The 15263-nt window shown below is 40.5% G+C and overlaps 3 protein-coding genes across 4 annotated transcripts; 2 read left to right on the forward strand and 1 right to left on the reverse strand.

The window, feature by feature from the left end:
• Positions 1–10: 10 nt before the first annotated feature.
• On the reverse strand, positions 11–4140 carry szrd1 (SUZ RNA binding domain containing 1). Its single transcript, XM_072656420.1, has 4 exons — positions 4025–4140; positions 2520–2569; positions 2166–2429; positions 11–1742 (listed from the first exon to the last, which is right to left on the reverse strand). The coding sequence occupies exons 1-4, from the start codon at positions 4073–4075 to the stop codon at positions 1631–1633; spliced, it is 477 nt and encodes a 158-aa protein (XP_072512521.1). The 5' UTR covers positions 4076–4140; the 3' UTR covers positions 11–1630.
• Positions 4141–4861: 721 nt separating this feature from the next.
• sult1st5 (sulfotransferase family 1, cytosolic sulfotransferase 5) lies at positions 4862–8277 on the forward strand. 2 transcript variants are annotated; one of them, XM_072697261.1, is made up of 8 exons: positions 4862–5024; positions 5139–5283; positions 5757–5885; positions 5984–6081; positions 6155–6281; positions 7166–7263; positions 7857–8037; positions 8130–8277. In XM_072697261.1, the coding sequence occupies exons 2-8, from the start codon at positions 5142–5144 to the stop codon at positions 8267–8269; spliced, it is 915 nt and encodes a 304-aa protein (XP_072553362.1). In that variant the 5' UTR covers positions 4862–5024; positions 5139–5141; the 3' UTR covers positions 8270–8277. The 2 variants fall into 2 exon arrangements, with proteins under 2 accessions (XP_072553362.1, XP_072553361.1); XM_072697260.1 differs by having other exon boundaries at positions 4864–5024; positions 5142–5283.
• A 259-nt stretch (positions 8278–8536) lies between these two features.
• On the forward strand, positions 8537–13895 carry tmem82 (transmembrane protein 82). The gene is made up of 7 exons (XM_072697259.1): positions 8537–8625; positions 8708–8803; positions 11665–11737; positions 11908–12085; positions 12180–12597; positions 12680–12864; positions 13723–13895. The coding sequence occupies exons 2-7, from the start codon at positions 8719–8721 to the stop codon at positions 13801–13803; spliced, it is 1020 nt and encodes a 339-aa protein (XP_072553360.1). The 5' UTR covers positions 8537–8625; positions 8708–8718; the 3' UTR covers positions 13804–13895.
• Positions 13896–15263: the final 1368 nt, after the last annotated feature.

Raw genomic sequence — 15263 nt, forward strand, 5'->3', positions numbered from 1 at the left:
AGCATTCAAGTTTATTACTTTAAAAAGTCTTTATTAAATGGGCATTTTGAAAAGTATTTACAGGCAGATTTTCATGTTTACGTCGGTCATGACAAATCTTTCCGGGTGGTTTCATACAGTATGAGAGGTGGACATTTGCCAAGATTAAAGGGTATATTCCCTAAAAAAACAGGGAATTTTCAGACATCATTCAAGGTCCACCTTGTAAGGAGGCATTAGGTACAGGAATAAAGATTCATTAAATGAAAAGGCAGGGAGATGTATGGTAGTTTGGCTCTCTGTGGAACTGTATTGCAAGAGCCAGAGACTGAGTTAATTATTCAGCTTAAGTCTGTGATGCTGTACAACGTCTTCAGTTTAAAAAAAAAAAACAGGTTAAATCTCTTATAGGATATGCAGTACTCCAGTTTTAGAGGTGCCTTCTTGCAGATGGTCTTAATCTACAAGTAAAGAAAACTCAACTGCACCACCACTAGATTTTAAAACTAAAACTGATTTTATTCAGTCTCTTGCAATTTTCAACAACCTGAGTTCCTACTTCAATAAAGAGAACGAAAAAACAAAAATAACTGACAGCAGTTACAAAAAGACAGGGAAGCAAGAGGAGCCGGCGAAATTCATTTCCCCTTGCGCATCTCCCTTTGGTTCTTTCCAGCACCACAAACATGTACATAAATTTTCCTTTGATGTGTGTGGGTTTTTTTTTTTTAAGTGATATGCAGGTTGCTAAAAACAAAACTACCTTCAGAAATCATAAAAAGGCAGAAAAACACTTAAATATGTCACTTAATTTCTCTACTATTTGCTTTAATGTTTTTTTTCTTTTCTTCTTTATGTAGAAATCAGGACACTCAGCAGAAGACCCAATATTTAAAATAAAAAAATAATAATAACCGTAAACAACAAAACTTAAGAGACTTGTTGAGTTTCCATAGAACCCTCACCGTTCCCTTCCCAATTAAAATTGTATGGCATTTGAAAGACTAGGCCATAAATAGCCAAAAATAAAAACAAAAAGAGACCAAAAATGACTAATACAAAAGCTTGGGGAGAACAGCATGGAAAGGGACGACTGAAAAATTATAGAGAGAAATATCCTTAACATTATTGCTGAGAGCTGGTGCCCTTTGCCATTCTCCAAGTCATTTCCATGACAACCTCTCTCTCCTAGTCTCATCACACTGTTTATCAACCGTCTTTTCAAAGAAGGCTTCATGGCTGATCTCCATGTTGCTTAGTAGCCAAAAGCTGTCCATTGGCAGGCAGGTCACCAGTCACAGTTGAGTTAGGCATTATTGAGGGGGTGAAACCGATTTGCAGTTTGGTGGGTGGTGGGTTGGTTTAGGTAGGTTGGGGGGATGGGGTTAGGGGATCACAGTGAGCATTGTCCAGAAGTCCTCATCACAGTGTAAAATGGAGGCAAGATCTCTCCCCCCACCAATTTGCTCTTCCGTGTTATTTCCTCCCCTTTTACATTCCGCGCTGGCTCAGTAGCCATGATGGGTGGGAGGGGTTTTCTTCTTTCTTATTTCATACACATCACATATCCTTAATCTTGATAAAAATAAGAATCTTAACTTCATGCTGGGAGATGGATCAACAGCTCTCCTCTCTTCCCAGACCTTTATTCCTATCTGCGCTGGCGAAAGCCTTGTGTACCATCTGGGCCTGCTGGCTGTCGAACCACATGGTTGTTGGATCGCACATCCTCTGAAGGTGTATGGCTGCCCACACGTGGTGATCTAGTTATGGAGAGATGTGGTTTTAGCAGGATTACTACAAGCTACATGACACCTTTTAAAATTAACTCAATTGATAATTTGTCCTCAATTTATTACAAGGTAATTGCACCGAAAGCATTTAAAGGTTCTGTCTAGTTAAACTGTGAAGATGTAAGCAAAGTCATTCAGAGTGGTTTGGTATTAAAGGGTTCATTGTACAGAACCTACTAGATACAGAACTGTTTGGTGGACAAAGTATCCAGATGTCTGAAGGGTTAATTCCTCTAAAAGCTTATTTGCAGAAATTAATATGCTACCTGATATAATAAATAACAACAATGTAACAGCGGCCACACCAAAGTGCCTCAAAATCATCTCCCATCATGACAAGCACTCCAAGAAGAACTGCGTTATAAAGGAAAATAAAGAGGGACTTTTGATTACCTGTCCGAACCAGGTCTCTCCTGAGGTGTGTCATCGGCACTGCCAAGGATTCTTTTCCTGGCTTCAGCATACTCTGCCTCCCTCTGAGCTAAGGACTTCACTTGTGGTGAGGGTCGGTTCTGGGTTGCAGAAGACCCTAATGATCCGTTGCTGGTGGGTCGTTTTAAAATGCGGATCTGTGGAGGAGGTGCAGCTGGAAGGGAGTCATCTTGGATCATGATGGCTGTCCTTATCGGAGAGCGACCTGAACCCCCACTTGAAAGTCTGGAGGGAACGCGGGAGTTGATTAGGGTACAAATATAGAACACAAAACACCCCTGAAATTAGGCCGGAAGCATCAGACATCTAACATACCTCTCTTTCTGGCTAATCTGCAGCTTTTCCTCTAGTCTTCTCTCCATTTCCTGAAAAAAGAATGTCAAATTACCACAAGGCATTTTACTGAAACAAGCATCAGGGCTGTCTAAACATAAAGGGTTAGCATTGGCTTGCAGAAGGAGCCTCTGTGTAGCAGAGCCAAGTGTCTCAGTTTCACTGGAGTTATTTATACATACTTAGCGCAGCAGCTAAATTCATAGCAGGCGATGAATTACAGCTCTGAGGTTTAGCTGCTAAACAGCAAGCTCATGATCCAGCAGGTCTACAGAATAGTCTGAAGGCATGTAAGAGACACCTACCAGGTATGTATCACATTAGGTTATGCCTAAATCATGACAGACTGATCACTCTACTAATCCACTAACAGGCTTATATGGCAGTGATTTGCACCACTTCTCGGGTCTCTCTTGGTATCCCCCAACACATCTACTAAAACATCAGGACATCATATCATAGATTACTACAATATGCTTTATATGGCAGTGATGTGTATCAGTTTCAGCCTCAGGTCTCTTTCTGTACCTCCCAATTAAGATAGCACTCCTTCCTAAATCTTTCTTTTTATGAACTTCAGGTCTTTTAAAAGCCTGAAAGATGCAAATGACAATATAATAACACTTTATTTACAAATCATATCATATTTACAACAGCAGATCTGCTTGTGAACAGTGGGTAAGGGAGTTAGCTAGCTAGCACTAGCTACAGGGCAACGGAACAATACCGTTAAATTACAGGACTCGCACTGCTAACAGTAAATACACAACCAATAAACATGCAGATAAAGGCCAAACTAGATAGCAGTCTACTAGCCAATGCCCAAAAACACTTCAGCTAGTTAGGTCGTGTCGTATTTTAATCCAGAAAACTGTCGCTAAGGCTGGAATTAGCTAAATAAGTTAGCTAGCTAGCCTAGCGAGCTAGCAGGCAGGAGTCATGGCCACACACTGCCACTCAGCAGTTTTCGGAACTGACCGGTGATCTAAAATAAAACTGAAAGCAGTAAATACGGCTTATTAATTCATCAAAACAAGGGTCTACTTTTATGTTCACGACTCTTAATCAATAATGGGGCTTCTTTCACCCCCACCATCATCTAAAACAGCCAGGGTTTGGTTCCTCAAGTTACCTGGCTAGACGGATAGCGTTCAGCTAGCGTACAGCTAACGTTAGCTAGCTATAGCTAACTTCTCTACTACCTGAGCTCGGCAGCACTGTTAAAGCCACTGCGGCAGCTGACACCGACAATAACAACATACTACTTCTACTGACTAATACAAACACTGTTTGCAGCCTATTTGTAATTTCTGCACCGGTCTCAGGCATGAAATATCCCCCCCGAGCCATTTCCACTACGGCCTACTGCTCATTCCGTAAACCGCTGCCAACAGGCCGCTAATCGCGCCCTTCTCACGGCCGGGCAAAGCCACCTTTCGACGGAGAAGTCTACCGGCCACCCCCGGCTACAAACACCGCACATTTACCCCACTATCGGCGGCCTCTTCCCAGCTTTCGGCGACCTCCTCCTCTTCCATATTTCTACACTTCGCTAGCTTTAGCTCGGCGGGGCTCCCTCCGCTGCCTGCATGCACACAGGCACATTTTATTCTTCTACAGGCAGGAGAAGCTTTACTGCTACATGTGCTGACGGGCATCCTGCGCTTTACCGGCACCTACCGCCCGGGAGCGCCTCAGCCTCGATCTGTAGGCCTGCGGATCAGAGCCGATAGCGGGTCAAACAAAGGACAGAATACCGAGACTGTTAGTCTTCCTGTGCTCATAAGAAATAAAAAAATCATGTAAAAATAATTTTTCTGCACATTTTAGATACAATTCCTATGTATTAGTATAAATGTATAAATAATAAAATACAAAATAATACATAAGATATTTAATGTGACTATTTTTTTTGCTAAATTTCCTTCGGGATCTATCTCTACTTTTTTTTGTTTTGTTTTTTTTGCACACACCACATTTAATGTTTTTAATAAAATATAATTGAACAAATAAACAGTAATTATGCTTAATTTGGATGTGAAATGCCCTGTTGTAGAGAAACCCTGTCGATCCCAGTGCTGATAACAGACATACGAAACCCTTAAACTGCATCACAGAAAGCTGTAACAGAAAATGGATATAAATATCTGTAAATAGTCCCCAAATATGTGTCATTGTAATTTACCACTGTTTTACTTTTTTATTTTTATTTTTTTTATAATTATTATTTAAATAATATTTAAAATGATTATTTTTACTTAGTGTTTTAAGAACACTAAGATAACAAGAAACACATATCTGATCACAGGTACCATATTTACATAATAAAAGTCACACACTGGGGAAAAACAACAAAGCTATTCTCTTCTGGACAGTCTGCCGTGCTGTAAGGGACGCCCTACAAAAACGACGTACTTTAGACTGCAGGGCGCTTACAGCAGCAAACCTGTCCTGGGAGTTTGAGCTGGTTACCTAACACGAGAACAGGTAAACCACTTGTGATTGTTATTAAAGTCGTTTTAACTGCGGCAGTGTTGAACTTTCCTTATTTCCATTTACTGGAATTGCTCTCTCTGTCTCTCAGTGCTGTTTATTTATCAGCAGATGGAACAGAAAGCCACACGTAACCCTGTGGTTGATGTAAGAGGGATCCCCTTACCGTTGCCCATAGCCAGACATTTTGCCAGAGTTGATGCATTCCAGTCGTTCAAAGGGGATTTGCTTATTGCCACTTACCCTAAAGCAGGTAAGTCAGATCCTTGTTCACTGATATGAAAAACAGCAATATTTTTTTAAACAGGAATCATACAGTAAATTGGGAGTACACATACTTATCACTTGGGTACTATTAGTACTTTTAGCTAGGTAATGTAATTGTACCATATTTGGTGGGTAATTTCCCTTGACAAGTTGCCTTGAATCCAGACTCCCTGAATCTATGGCATATGGATTTTCTTAACTGACAGGACATTTTAGTGTACGTTGAAAACCCATCTCAGGTATGCAGGTTAAATTTAAGAGCATTGCTACTTCTTTAAGGGAGCTTTTACGTTGTTTGTATCTTGGGAGAGTTCCTATGCAGGGTCTTATTTATCCTGACAATGTATAAGATAACACTACAGAACTATTATTGAGATCAAACAGCAATCTAGACATGCAATTATGTCTTATGGTATCACTACAGATCTGATTTTCATTCAGTTATCTTCTCTTCCCAAGGCACTACGTGGACACAGGAAATAGTGGATCTGATACTGAATAAGGGAAATGAGGAAAAATGCAGGCGAGCTCCCACCAGTGTCCGCATGCCTTTCCTTGAGATGACCTCTCTAGATCCTTCCAATTCTGGTGATAGCTCGTTCTGCTGAGAGATTGTTAAAGCTGTTAAAATGGGCTGTGGGCAAAACGCTGCATGAGATCAATATTTGCATTGTTTGGCACCTCAGGTATAACAAAACTGGAGAGTATGGAGCCTCCTAGGGTGATTAAAACTCATCTACCCATCCAGCTCGTACCTCGTTCGTTCTGGGAGGCAGGCTGCAAGGTTAGAGCCACAGACGTTGGTTTTCAACCTTGTGACAACATTGATCGTTTACAGTCGAACATGTGCTTCACAGGTCATTTATGTGGCTCGCAATCCCAAAGACAGTGTGGTGTCATACTTTCATTTTGATCGCATGAACCTTACCCAGTCAGAGCCAGGACCCTGGCCAGAGTATCTGGAAAAGTTCATGAAAGGACAACGTGAGTAGTAATTACCTTCACCATCACAGTTCACTGATAACTACTGTGAAAGGGGAAATCCACAGATTTTTACTAATTTCAGCACAAGTGGTTAGGATGTAAAAGAAAGTCATTCAAAGTGGTTTGGTGTGAAATGCACCGCCATAGTTGTGACATATGAGGGATTTTAGGTACATTACAAGAAGCTGTCCCATGAAATGGTTATGAATGTACTATCTATGAATCTAACACTTGAGGCACTGTTTTCACATAGTTTGGAGAAGACTTCGGTCTGAAGGACATTTTTTAAAGACATGCAGAGTGTTGTCAAAGGAAATTGTCCCCAACAAACTCAGACTTACCACTATTTTAACATTATAAACATAAAAAAGTGTGATTGTGAAAACCTCTTAAATTGGCAAACCTCTCATTAAGTGAAGGTTCTCTAGCACTCTTTAACAGAGTGGTTCTTCTATAGTATGGCTTGAAGAACCATTCTATAGAACCATACTCGAAGCATCTGTATTTTTTGTAACATGGTAACATGGGGGACTGTATTGGGGCAAAGTACTCACCATTTCATTTCATTTCTGGCATTTGGCTAACGCTCCACTCTAGAGTGATTTTTTTTTTATCATGTTACACAGGTAGGAAAAGCCGATGTTAGGAGTCTTGCCCAAGAACTTGTATGGGTGTAGTGTGCTGTGCTTGCCCAGCTAAAGGACCTTTTCAGTGTTTCATATAAAGCTCAGAGGACAGTCAGAATGTTTCAGTACAATGAACCATTTCACACCAAACCACCCTGTTAAAAATCTGTGGAATTCCTCTGTATGTAACTAGTGTCATTTGCCCTTCTCTAAAGTGCACAGCCTTGTTTAATATGGTCCAACAAATTGACTTTGCAGTAGCTTGGGGCTCCTGGTATGACCATGTCAAAGGATACTGGAGAGAAAAACAAAAAAACAAGAACATCCTTTACCTCTTTTTTGAAGATATGAAAGAGGTATGATGGTAAACCCTACCCTCTGCTGCAGGTTGTGCTTTCTGAGTTGTCTTTGTGTCTGCAGCATTTATTTTAACATCTGTTACATTCTTCAGGATGTAAAATTTAGTGTGCTCTCTTCTTCTTTGAGCGATACCATAGAAGAACCACTTTTGGTTTAATAAAGAACCGTTTTTGTCATATAGATCTGAGAGTGTGAAGTTCTCCACACTCGTACATCTCTATCATGGTTCTTTACAACTCAACATCAGTGAAGGTTCTTTAGACTCTCAACATCACGTGAAGGTTCTTTAGACTCTCAACATCAAGTGCAGGTTCTGCAGACTCTCAACATCAAGTGAAGGTTCTGCAGACTTTCGACATCAAGTGAAGGTTCTGTAGACTCGCAACATCACATGAAGGTTCTTTAGACGCTCAACATCAAGTGAAGGTTCTTTTAAACCTTCAAAAGATTTTTACACTCCTGCATCTTTATTACAAGCATGGTTCTTCATGGAACCAGAAGTGGTTCTTTTGTGGCATCGCTCAAAGAACCTTTTGAAGCCTTTATTTTTAAGGGTGTATGTGGCTGAACTGTTTGTTAATGACACCAGGACCCTGCTCAGGAGGTGCTGCGCATTGCTGAGTTCTTAGGACAGGATGTATCAAGGAGCGTGGTTGATAATATTGTGCAGTTGACCACATTTGCTACCATGCGGGACAACCCTATGGCCAACTACTCAACAGTGCCTGATAATGTATTTGATCGAAAAGCATCAGAATTCATGAGAAAAGGTGAGTTATTTTTTCTTTTCTGTAAGACCTGAATGAGTTGATATCCACGGTTATTTGACATGTGTGTGCTGTATTTCCATGTTTGTTTATAGGAGAGATTGGTGACTGGCAGAATCACTTCAGTCCACAAGAAGATGCTGTATTTGAAGAGCACTACCACAGAATGATGGCTGATACTCCTATTCCCTTTAGATTTTCTTTACATGCAACAAAGACCAAGTGCTCACTCTAGAAGGCATTACTTTTTGGATAGTTCTTTGAATTTGACAGAATTCAGAGGCTGAGTTATAGACAGTAATTGAAAAATGCAGGGAAGACAGAAATTAAGAACAGCATCTGTATAAGTGTATGTTTTATTCATTTATTTTATGCGATCAATCATTTACAGCTTTCGTACCTGATGACATACTACTGTCACACATAAATGACTTCACCTGATTGGAAGGGCTGGACAGTTTGTTTCGTAAGCTGTGGTGAAAAGAGAAATGACCTTTGAAACACTGCAAACGTACTGCTTGCATACAAACTGATTAAAGTGAAACACACGAGAGTGGTTCTCCAACAACACTGCAAAAGCTAGCAAAAAAGGTCAGTGAAAATGATTAAACACTAGTTTTTAAAAAGCTTAACTTATGAATACTCATTAAATTGTGTTTTTTTGTACAATCAGGGTACAGTGAGATGTTTTCCTTCATTTCCTGGTTCAAACCAAGTGTACCCACTTGGCTAATACCTGACACAAATCCACTAGACTGTGTTTTACAAGGTGAGGGGTTTTGAATTCAATTTCAGCTTTCTCTGATGGACTACGTAATAAATGTGTAAATAGTGTTTAATGTGTACACTGGGTTTTAACACTAACTGTGAATAGCAAAGATACAGTTGTTTATTTTCAGCACTACTTTCACATTATTCGCTTTATTTGTAAATGGACTTTTACCAATTCACTGAAAAAGTCAAAATGATGACTGTTTATCTTTGTAAGCACAAACTGTGTTCCTGATGTTATTAATAAGCAACTTCTTATTAAAGTAATGGCATATCCTTTTGTCTGATTTCAGAGATGATGTGAATGTTCTTTTTCATTTTTATTTAAACAAGGAAATTAATGGACAGATGTTTTTACTCACTGTGTTCACTGTCTTGAGTGACTTTAGTCATTGATGTTTAATGAGATTAATTAATTAATCTAAATTACTGTAGCTGATACATGACTAGTATAGTACACAGTTATTAACTAAATAGAAAAAAGTACAAAAAACATTAATTATTGTTGTAAATATTAATAATAATTGTAGTAATAATAATATAATTAGCATTATTGTTTAGAAGATATTTGATGAAATTCAAAATTTCTGAATTTAGTAACTTTTACAACAATTTTGATCAAGTAACATCACCACCTTCACTAACACAGTAGCAGAGGTGGGGAAAGGGATCTGCAACCTTTCCTCCATGCAGAATATTTTCATTTGGTCCTCACTTCTGGACTCTCCGCTTCTGTTTGTGGTCTGTGAATCTGACCTATTGACCATTAGCTTTAGCCTCCCAATTTTCTGTTATCTGTTTATGCAGTTTTTCCCTTAATGCACTTATGAATGATCTTGTAAATAAGACACACCAGAAGTACTGGTACTTTCTTTCAGTCAGTCAGACAGACAGGTAGTGATACCAGTGATGTTTTAAAACACACAGGACTACAGTCCTTGAGAGCTAGAGCGCTGCAGACTTCAGCACTCTGCCTCATTAAAACACCTGAGTCAGCTCATCAGCTAATCAGCATGCATTCATGAATTTAATTCAGAGCAATAGATGAGGACAGCACTAATCTATGCAGAACTGCTGCCCAGAAGGCATCCAGTTTGACATGCCTGTCCCTAAACGTTTTTGAGTCCATAATGTGTCTCTTAATACGTTTCCCTTTGGGAGCAAAACAGCCTGCCTGCCACCATCATGTATCCTCCATCCATCATTTTCTACAGATGCCACTGGCTGTTATTGGAGAACATACAGGAAAAGTAAAATACACATCAGATTACTCTATGTGTCTTGCTGACACTGGACATGTCTCCCATATGTCCAAAATAACATCACTCTGATAATCAACATTAGCATTTCTAATTTTTTGCCTCAGATACTCTAGGCATTACTTTATTAAAAAAACTAATAGAAATGGCCTTAATAGGATTTTTAAGTCAGCAAAAATATTGAATTGCATCATAAACTATACCAAATTAATTGCCTCAACTAAGTTTATTAAGTTTATTAAGGTGAAAGTTTACCTCACTATATGACCTGTGTTGGCAAAATATATTGAACCCTAGTTGAGGCCAGGCCAACTACTTTGCATATGCTCATTTTGACTCCCAAGTTGAACGTGGTGTGTAGAGTAATTCTGTCCACCTGCTGTAGGATTGATTACTGTATCTCACATCAGTGTTTCTCAACAAATACCAGCTGTGCTGTTTTAGCAATATACAGTGTGTTTGGGTGTGCAATACAACATATTTGAGTAACACTCACACCCCTTCCCATTGGCTCCTGGCACCATCTATTTGCATATTGGGGGTACTCTCTTCACGCAAGATCAGTGTGTGGTCATCCCCCCAGCCTACCTCTGTGTGACTCCAAGCTTGCTAAGTAAAATTGGTCACTCTTGCATTACCACAAGATTATAGTGTCAGTTTTTTTTGGCAGATGAAAGAATAAGATGTCCTTTAACAAAATGGGCAGTTATATTAATTATATTAATTCATTTAAGACAAGATATTTTTTTGGAATTAGATGAAATTGATTAATATTAAACATTTTATTGAAACAACTGAAATTTTTCAGTTGGGGCTAAATTCTAGGACTGTCAGCAGAACATACAATATGCATTTCACAGAACTTAAACTAGACCAACAAAATATTTAAAATATTAAGTGCCCTGGCTTATTACAGTTTTTTGGTGAGTTGGTGAGAACTTTATACCGTCTGTATCGTTGCTGTCCAATGAAAAACATGTGTGGCTTTACAGGAGAAGGTCAAAACTTTGAATGGAAAATAAAGTAAGAGCTTTTTAAGAGTAATTAAGAGGATTTCTATTGGTCTATTCATCCAGAATTATTCGCACAGTGTAGAGAGCAGCTACAGGGTTTAAACCATTGAGAGAAAACTAAAAACTAACAAAAATGGAGACAAATGTTTTTCATTGGACAGCAGCTACATGTAAGGATTTGAAGACAGTTGGCATAACTTTAGTTGTTTCTAAATTCTTTATACGTAAAAATTCATATTTAGGTTTTTATTCATGTGAAAGACAAATGATCTGAACAAAAGATTATTAGTTGGCACAAATGTCAGTGTTATTCTTTCAAATTCAGGAGTTGGCCTCAAAACTCAGATATCTAGTGCAGCGAGTTGCCTCAATATTTTGAGTTAAGTCAAAAGTCAATATATATATATATATATATATATTTTTTTTTACAGTGTATGAATTACTTGGTAAATAATAGTTGGAGGCTAATATGTAAGGTTCTTCAAAAGAAAGAGCAAATACATTTTTTAAAATCTTTTAAACACTTGAAGGTTCACGTTTCTCGTGTGTAATTGTGTGCTGTTTTGTTTCTGGTTGAATTATGGCAGGACTCGTAGGTGCGTGTGGGATCTCAGTTCTTTGTAATCTTTTAAGGGTTTATTTGTTCGTTGAAGCCCAGAGGTAAGAACATTTGCAGTACAATAACATCCTTTCTGAATTCAAATCAATATGTGAACTCCAGGGTTTTCACCCAGGAGTACAAACTACTATGCAGTCTAGCAGGAGGCATAGAAGCAACTGTCTATACCAAATATCTGTGCCTTCAGAGATCTTCTTTTTTTGTTTTGCAGCTATGCAGACAGCACAGATGACCCAAAAACCAAAAGCAGTCATAACCGTGGTCTAATACAAAGAATACAGTTCTGGATCCTAACGCTGATCCTTGGTTTTGTGGGTTCTCGAGTTGCATCACTGGTGGTCCTTGAGTTCTGCCTCAGAGCAGTCTCGTCACGACTCACGGCTGCATCAGTAAGACGGAATAATTGAACTATTTATTGACGAATGCTCTGTTGAAATAGACCTAATGGCTTCTCATCCTGCTTTCTTGTGTCTTTTGTTTAAGGACCCCCTGACTGATTCTGTGCTGCAGTTGTTAGTCCAGTGCCAGTTCTCCTTAGGGTGTGCATTCAACTGTAGCCTTCAATTCCTCCATGAGGGGGCACCACAGGCCTGGCTAAGTCTCCTGCTCGCCGCAGGACTGAGCTGGTTCTTGGCCAGCCAGTGTTCCAGATTACGGCGCCATGTAATGGCGATGTACCCAATGCACAGCACCCAGCGCTACTGTGGTGTGTGCATTGGGCTCCTAACTACTGGGACCTCCATATTAACCTTCCTTTGCAGTGCCTTGATCTTGACCTTTAGTGTTGCTAGCATTGCAGCTGTATCAAGCATCAACAGACACTTTCTGTCTACTTCTGAGGCCTTGAGGTTCTGGACACCTCTAACGATCTGCTACACCCTTCTTATAATCTATATGCAAGGTGAGATAAAGCAATATGGATTGGTTTCTGTAGACTAAGCCTATTGACAAATGACACAACTACAATTTCAATCCCATTTCAGATGAGCAGAATCGACAGCCTGGGGGACAGGCTCTTCTGAACACAGTGGTGGTGCGACTGGGCGGCCTACTAGTTTTAATGCTCACTGTAGGAAGGTGGGCAGATGTGCTCCACGTCCTAGTGTGCTTCACTGGGGAAGCTGCTTGTCTGTTACCAGCCCAAGACCTATTGGAAAGCACATCTAAGGTATACATGGTTTTCACGATACCGTACAAGCATTGTGCCATTGCTGATTCCTTGATATCCATTAATGTTTAGCATTTCAGCGTGATAACTGATTCATATTGCACATACACTCTATGTCCGGATGTTTGTGGATGCCCCTTTTAACAAATGCATTCAGCTACTTGAGGTTGCACCCATTGATGACACATACACACTGCTTGTCTAGTCCCTGTAGAGAAGCATTGCCAGTAGACTAGGACTCTCCACAGCAGATAAACATGAACCTATTGACACCGTGTCTAATGCCAGGCGTGGGCTAGAGGGGTATAAACCCTCCCAAGTATTGAGCTGTGGAGCTGTGTCATCTGGAATGATGGATGGTGGTGGTGGTCCATCCAATGCTTTTGGGATGAGGTGGGGTGGTGCTCATCCAACATCCTAGACTCACTAATGATCTTGTTGCTGTAGTAGAAAGCCTTCCCTGGACAGTAGAGATGGCTACTCCAACAAAATAAGATCATTTGATGCCCTTGAGAAGGAAGGAACAACGAATGAACAGGCGGCCCAATACCTTTGTCCCTATTAAGGTAAAGGTGCACATATTTGTCACTGTACAGTGTACAGCGAAATGTGTCCTCCATTTCGGGTAGTGAGTACACACACACCCAGAGCAGTGGGCAGTCAACGCCAGCGCCCGGGGAGCAGAGAGGGTAAAGGGCCTTGCTCAAGGGCCCAACAGTGGCAGCTTGCAGAGCCTGGGAATCGAACCCACAACCCTGTTATCGATACCCCGGCGCTCTAACCGCTGAACCACCACTGCCCATAGTGTATGTGCATGAAGCTGGGCAAGTATTTAATAAACCCTTTGTTTTCATGCAGGGTGCTGCAGATGTTTCCAGTCGTTCTGTGATGAAAGATGGAGACAAGAGGAGACTAAAGAAATTGGACAAACGTGACTGAGTCTTGATGAAGCTACCAAGTGAAATGGACTTGACGATAAAGGACGTTACAGTTTAGGGTCTCCTAAAATTGAGAGGAGAAGAAACATGCATGGGCCAAAGTTTTCCTATAGTCAACATGCAGATGTCCGCTGCCTTTGACAAGGGATGGATAAATAATGTATCTTATACTCCTGCTGTTAACGTTGGACTATTTTGACATTTTAGGAGACATTTTAGGGTCTCCTAAAATGTCATGTCCTTGTGTCTAGAGTCAAAATAGTCCAACGTTAACAGCAGGAGTATAAGATACATTATTTATCCATCCCTTGTCAAAGGCAGCGGACATCTGCATGTTGACTATAGGAAAACTTTGGCTCATAAATGTTTAATCTCCTCTCAATTTTTTTTTTTTACATTAGATATCCAGCAGATGTTGTTCACAGGAGAAAATATTAACGTATTAAACATAGCTAGCAGGACATGGGCTGTTTTAGAGAACTGAGGGATGTTCATGCCACAGCTGCTCTCATAGTCTTCTCACAGACATGCAGCTGCTCAGTCTTAAATTATAACCTAGCCATGAAGCTCAAACCTGCACAGTCAGCTCTCTATGGAGAATAATGAAAAATGAACCCCAACAGCCAATTATCCGAGCTGAACTGTAGGATAGCTAAGAGGGCTCAAACGTGTAGCCTGGTGCCTGGTCTGTTCATCAGACGTCAGACCCGAGCAAAACACAACACCTCGGCCGAGTTAGACACTACACCGCCTTTTCTGGGTTATGTGGGTCCCAGTAGACAAAAGCAGCCCGTTTGAGGACCACAACAAATCGCTCTGTAAACACAAAATGGCTGCTGCTGCTGTTCCGCAGCTAATCGTCCTCTTATCGTGAACGGTCGCCACGTGAGACCATGTTCAAAATGGCGTCACGTTTCAGACAACCACTGCTTTGCCTGCGGTGCTCGACCGAGCTAGATACCTGGACAATACGCCGTTTTAATAGCACAGAGCTGTATAGTGCAGCTGTTTGTATTAATGGACCCCGTCACCATCGCTAGCCAGCCCAACGACACGCCATTAAAAGCCGCGGCTGGGCTGCTGGGCTGCTCCACAGTCGAGTCCACGTTAGAACAGGATCTAGCTACAGACCTAGTGAGAGCTAGCTATCTATCTAATCTTGGGCTGGTCTTAAACTAACTTCTGATGTCTGAGACGTTTCCTAATCTTGCATTCATGAGGGAAAGACCTGATGCTGAGTTAGCAAGCCATTATCTGTCTGTCTTCAATGACAGGCTTCTCAGCCACATCCATGTAGATAGATAGCTGGGTTTGTTATTCCGGCTGCTGCTGCGTTTTGGGGGCGATCAAGACTGTTCTCAGTAGTCCAACAACCAACAAACAGTCCTGGTCAACTCTTTTAGCTAAAACTGTTGAATTAGTTGTCGTCTACCTCAGATCAGACCAAAAACACAACACAAC

Source organism: Salminus brasiliensis, chromosome 14 (assembly GCF_030463535.1).
Source record: "Salminus brasiliensis chromosome 14, fSalBra1.hap2, whole genome shotgun sequence".
NCBI lineage: Eukaryota > Metazoa > Chordata > Actinopteri > Characiformes > Bryconidae > Salminus > Salminus brasiliensis.

Excerpts from the sequence above, each read along its gene's own strand:
- szrd1 (XM_072656420.1), bottom strand. The coding sequence starts at position 4,075 with ATGGAAGAGGAGGAGGTCGCCGAAAGCTGGGAAGAGGCCGCCGATAGT. Across the intron at positions 2,430-2,519 it reads CAGATTAGCCAGAAAGAGAG|ACTTTCAAGTGGGGGTTCAG; the intron begins GTATGTTAGATG and ends CGTTCCCTCCAG. Across the intron at positions 1,743-2,165 it reads GAGAGACCTGGTTCGGACAG|ATCACCACGTGTGGGCAGCC; the intron begins GTAATCAAAAGT and ends CTCCATAACTAG.
- sult1st5 (XM_072697261.1), top strand. The coding sequence starts at position 5,142 with ATGGAACAGAAAGCCACACGTAACCCTGTGGTTGATGTAAGAGGGATC. Across the intron at positions 6,282-7,165 it reads AAAGTTCATGAAAGGACAAC|TAGCTTGGGGCTCCTGGTAT; the intron begins GTGAGTAGTAAT and ends TTGACTTTGCAG. Across the intron at positions 8,038-8,129 it reads ATCAGAATTCATGAGAAAAG|GAGAGATTGGTGACTGGCAG; the intron begins GTGAGTTATTTT and ends GTTTGTTTATAG.
- tmem82 (XM_072697259.1), top strand. The coding sequence starts at position 8,719 with ATGTTTTCCTTCATTTCCTGGTTCAAACCAAGTGTACCCACTTGGCTA. Across the intron at positions 8,804-11,664 it reads ACTAGACTGTGTTTTACAAG|GACTCGTAGGTGCGTGTGGG; the intron begins GTGAGGGGTTTT and ends GAATTATGGCAG. Across the intron at positions 12,086-12,179 it reads CACGACTCACGGCTGCATCA|GACCCCCTGACTGATTCTGT; the intron begins GTAAGACGGAAT and ends CTTTTGTTTAAG.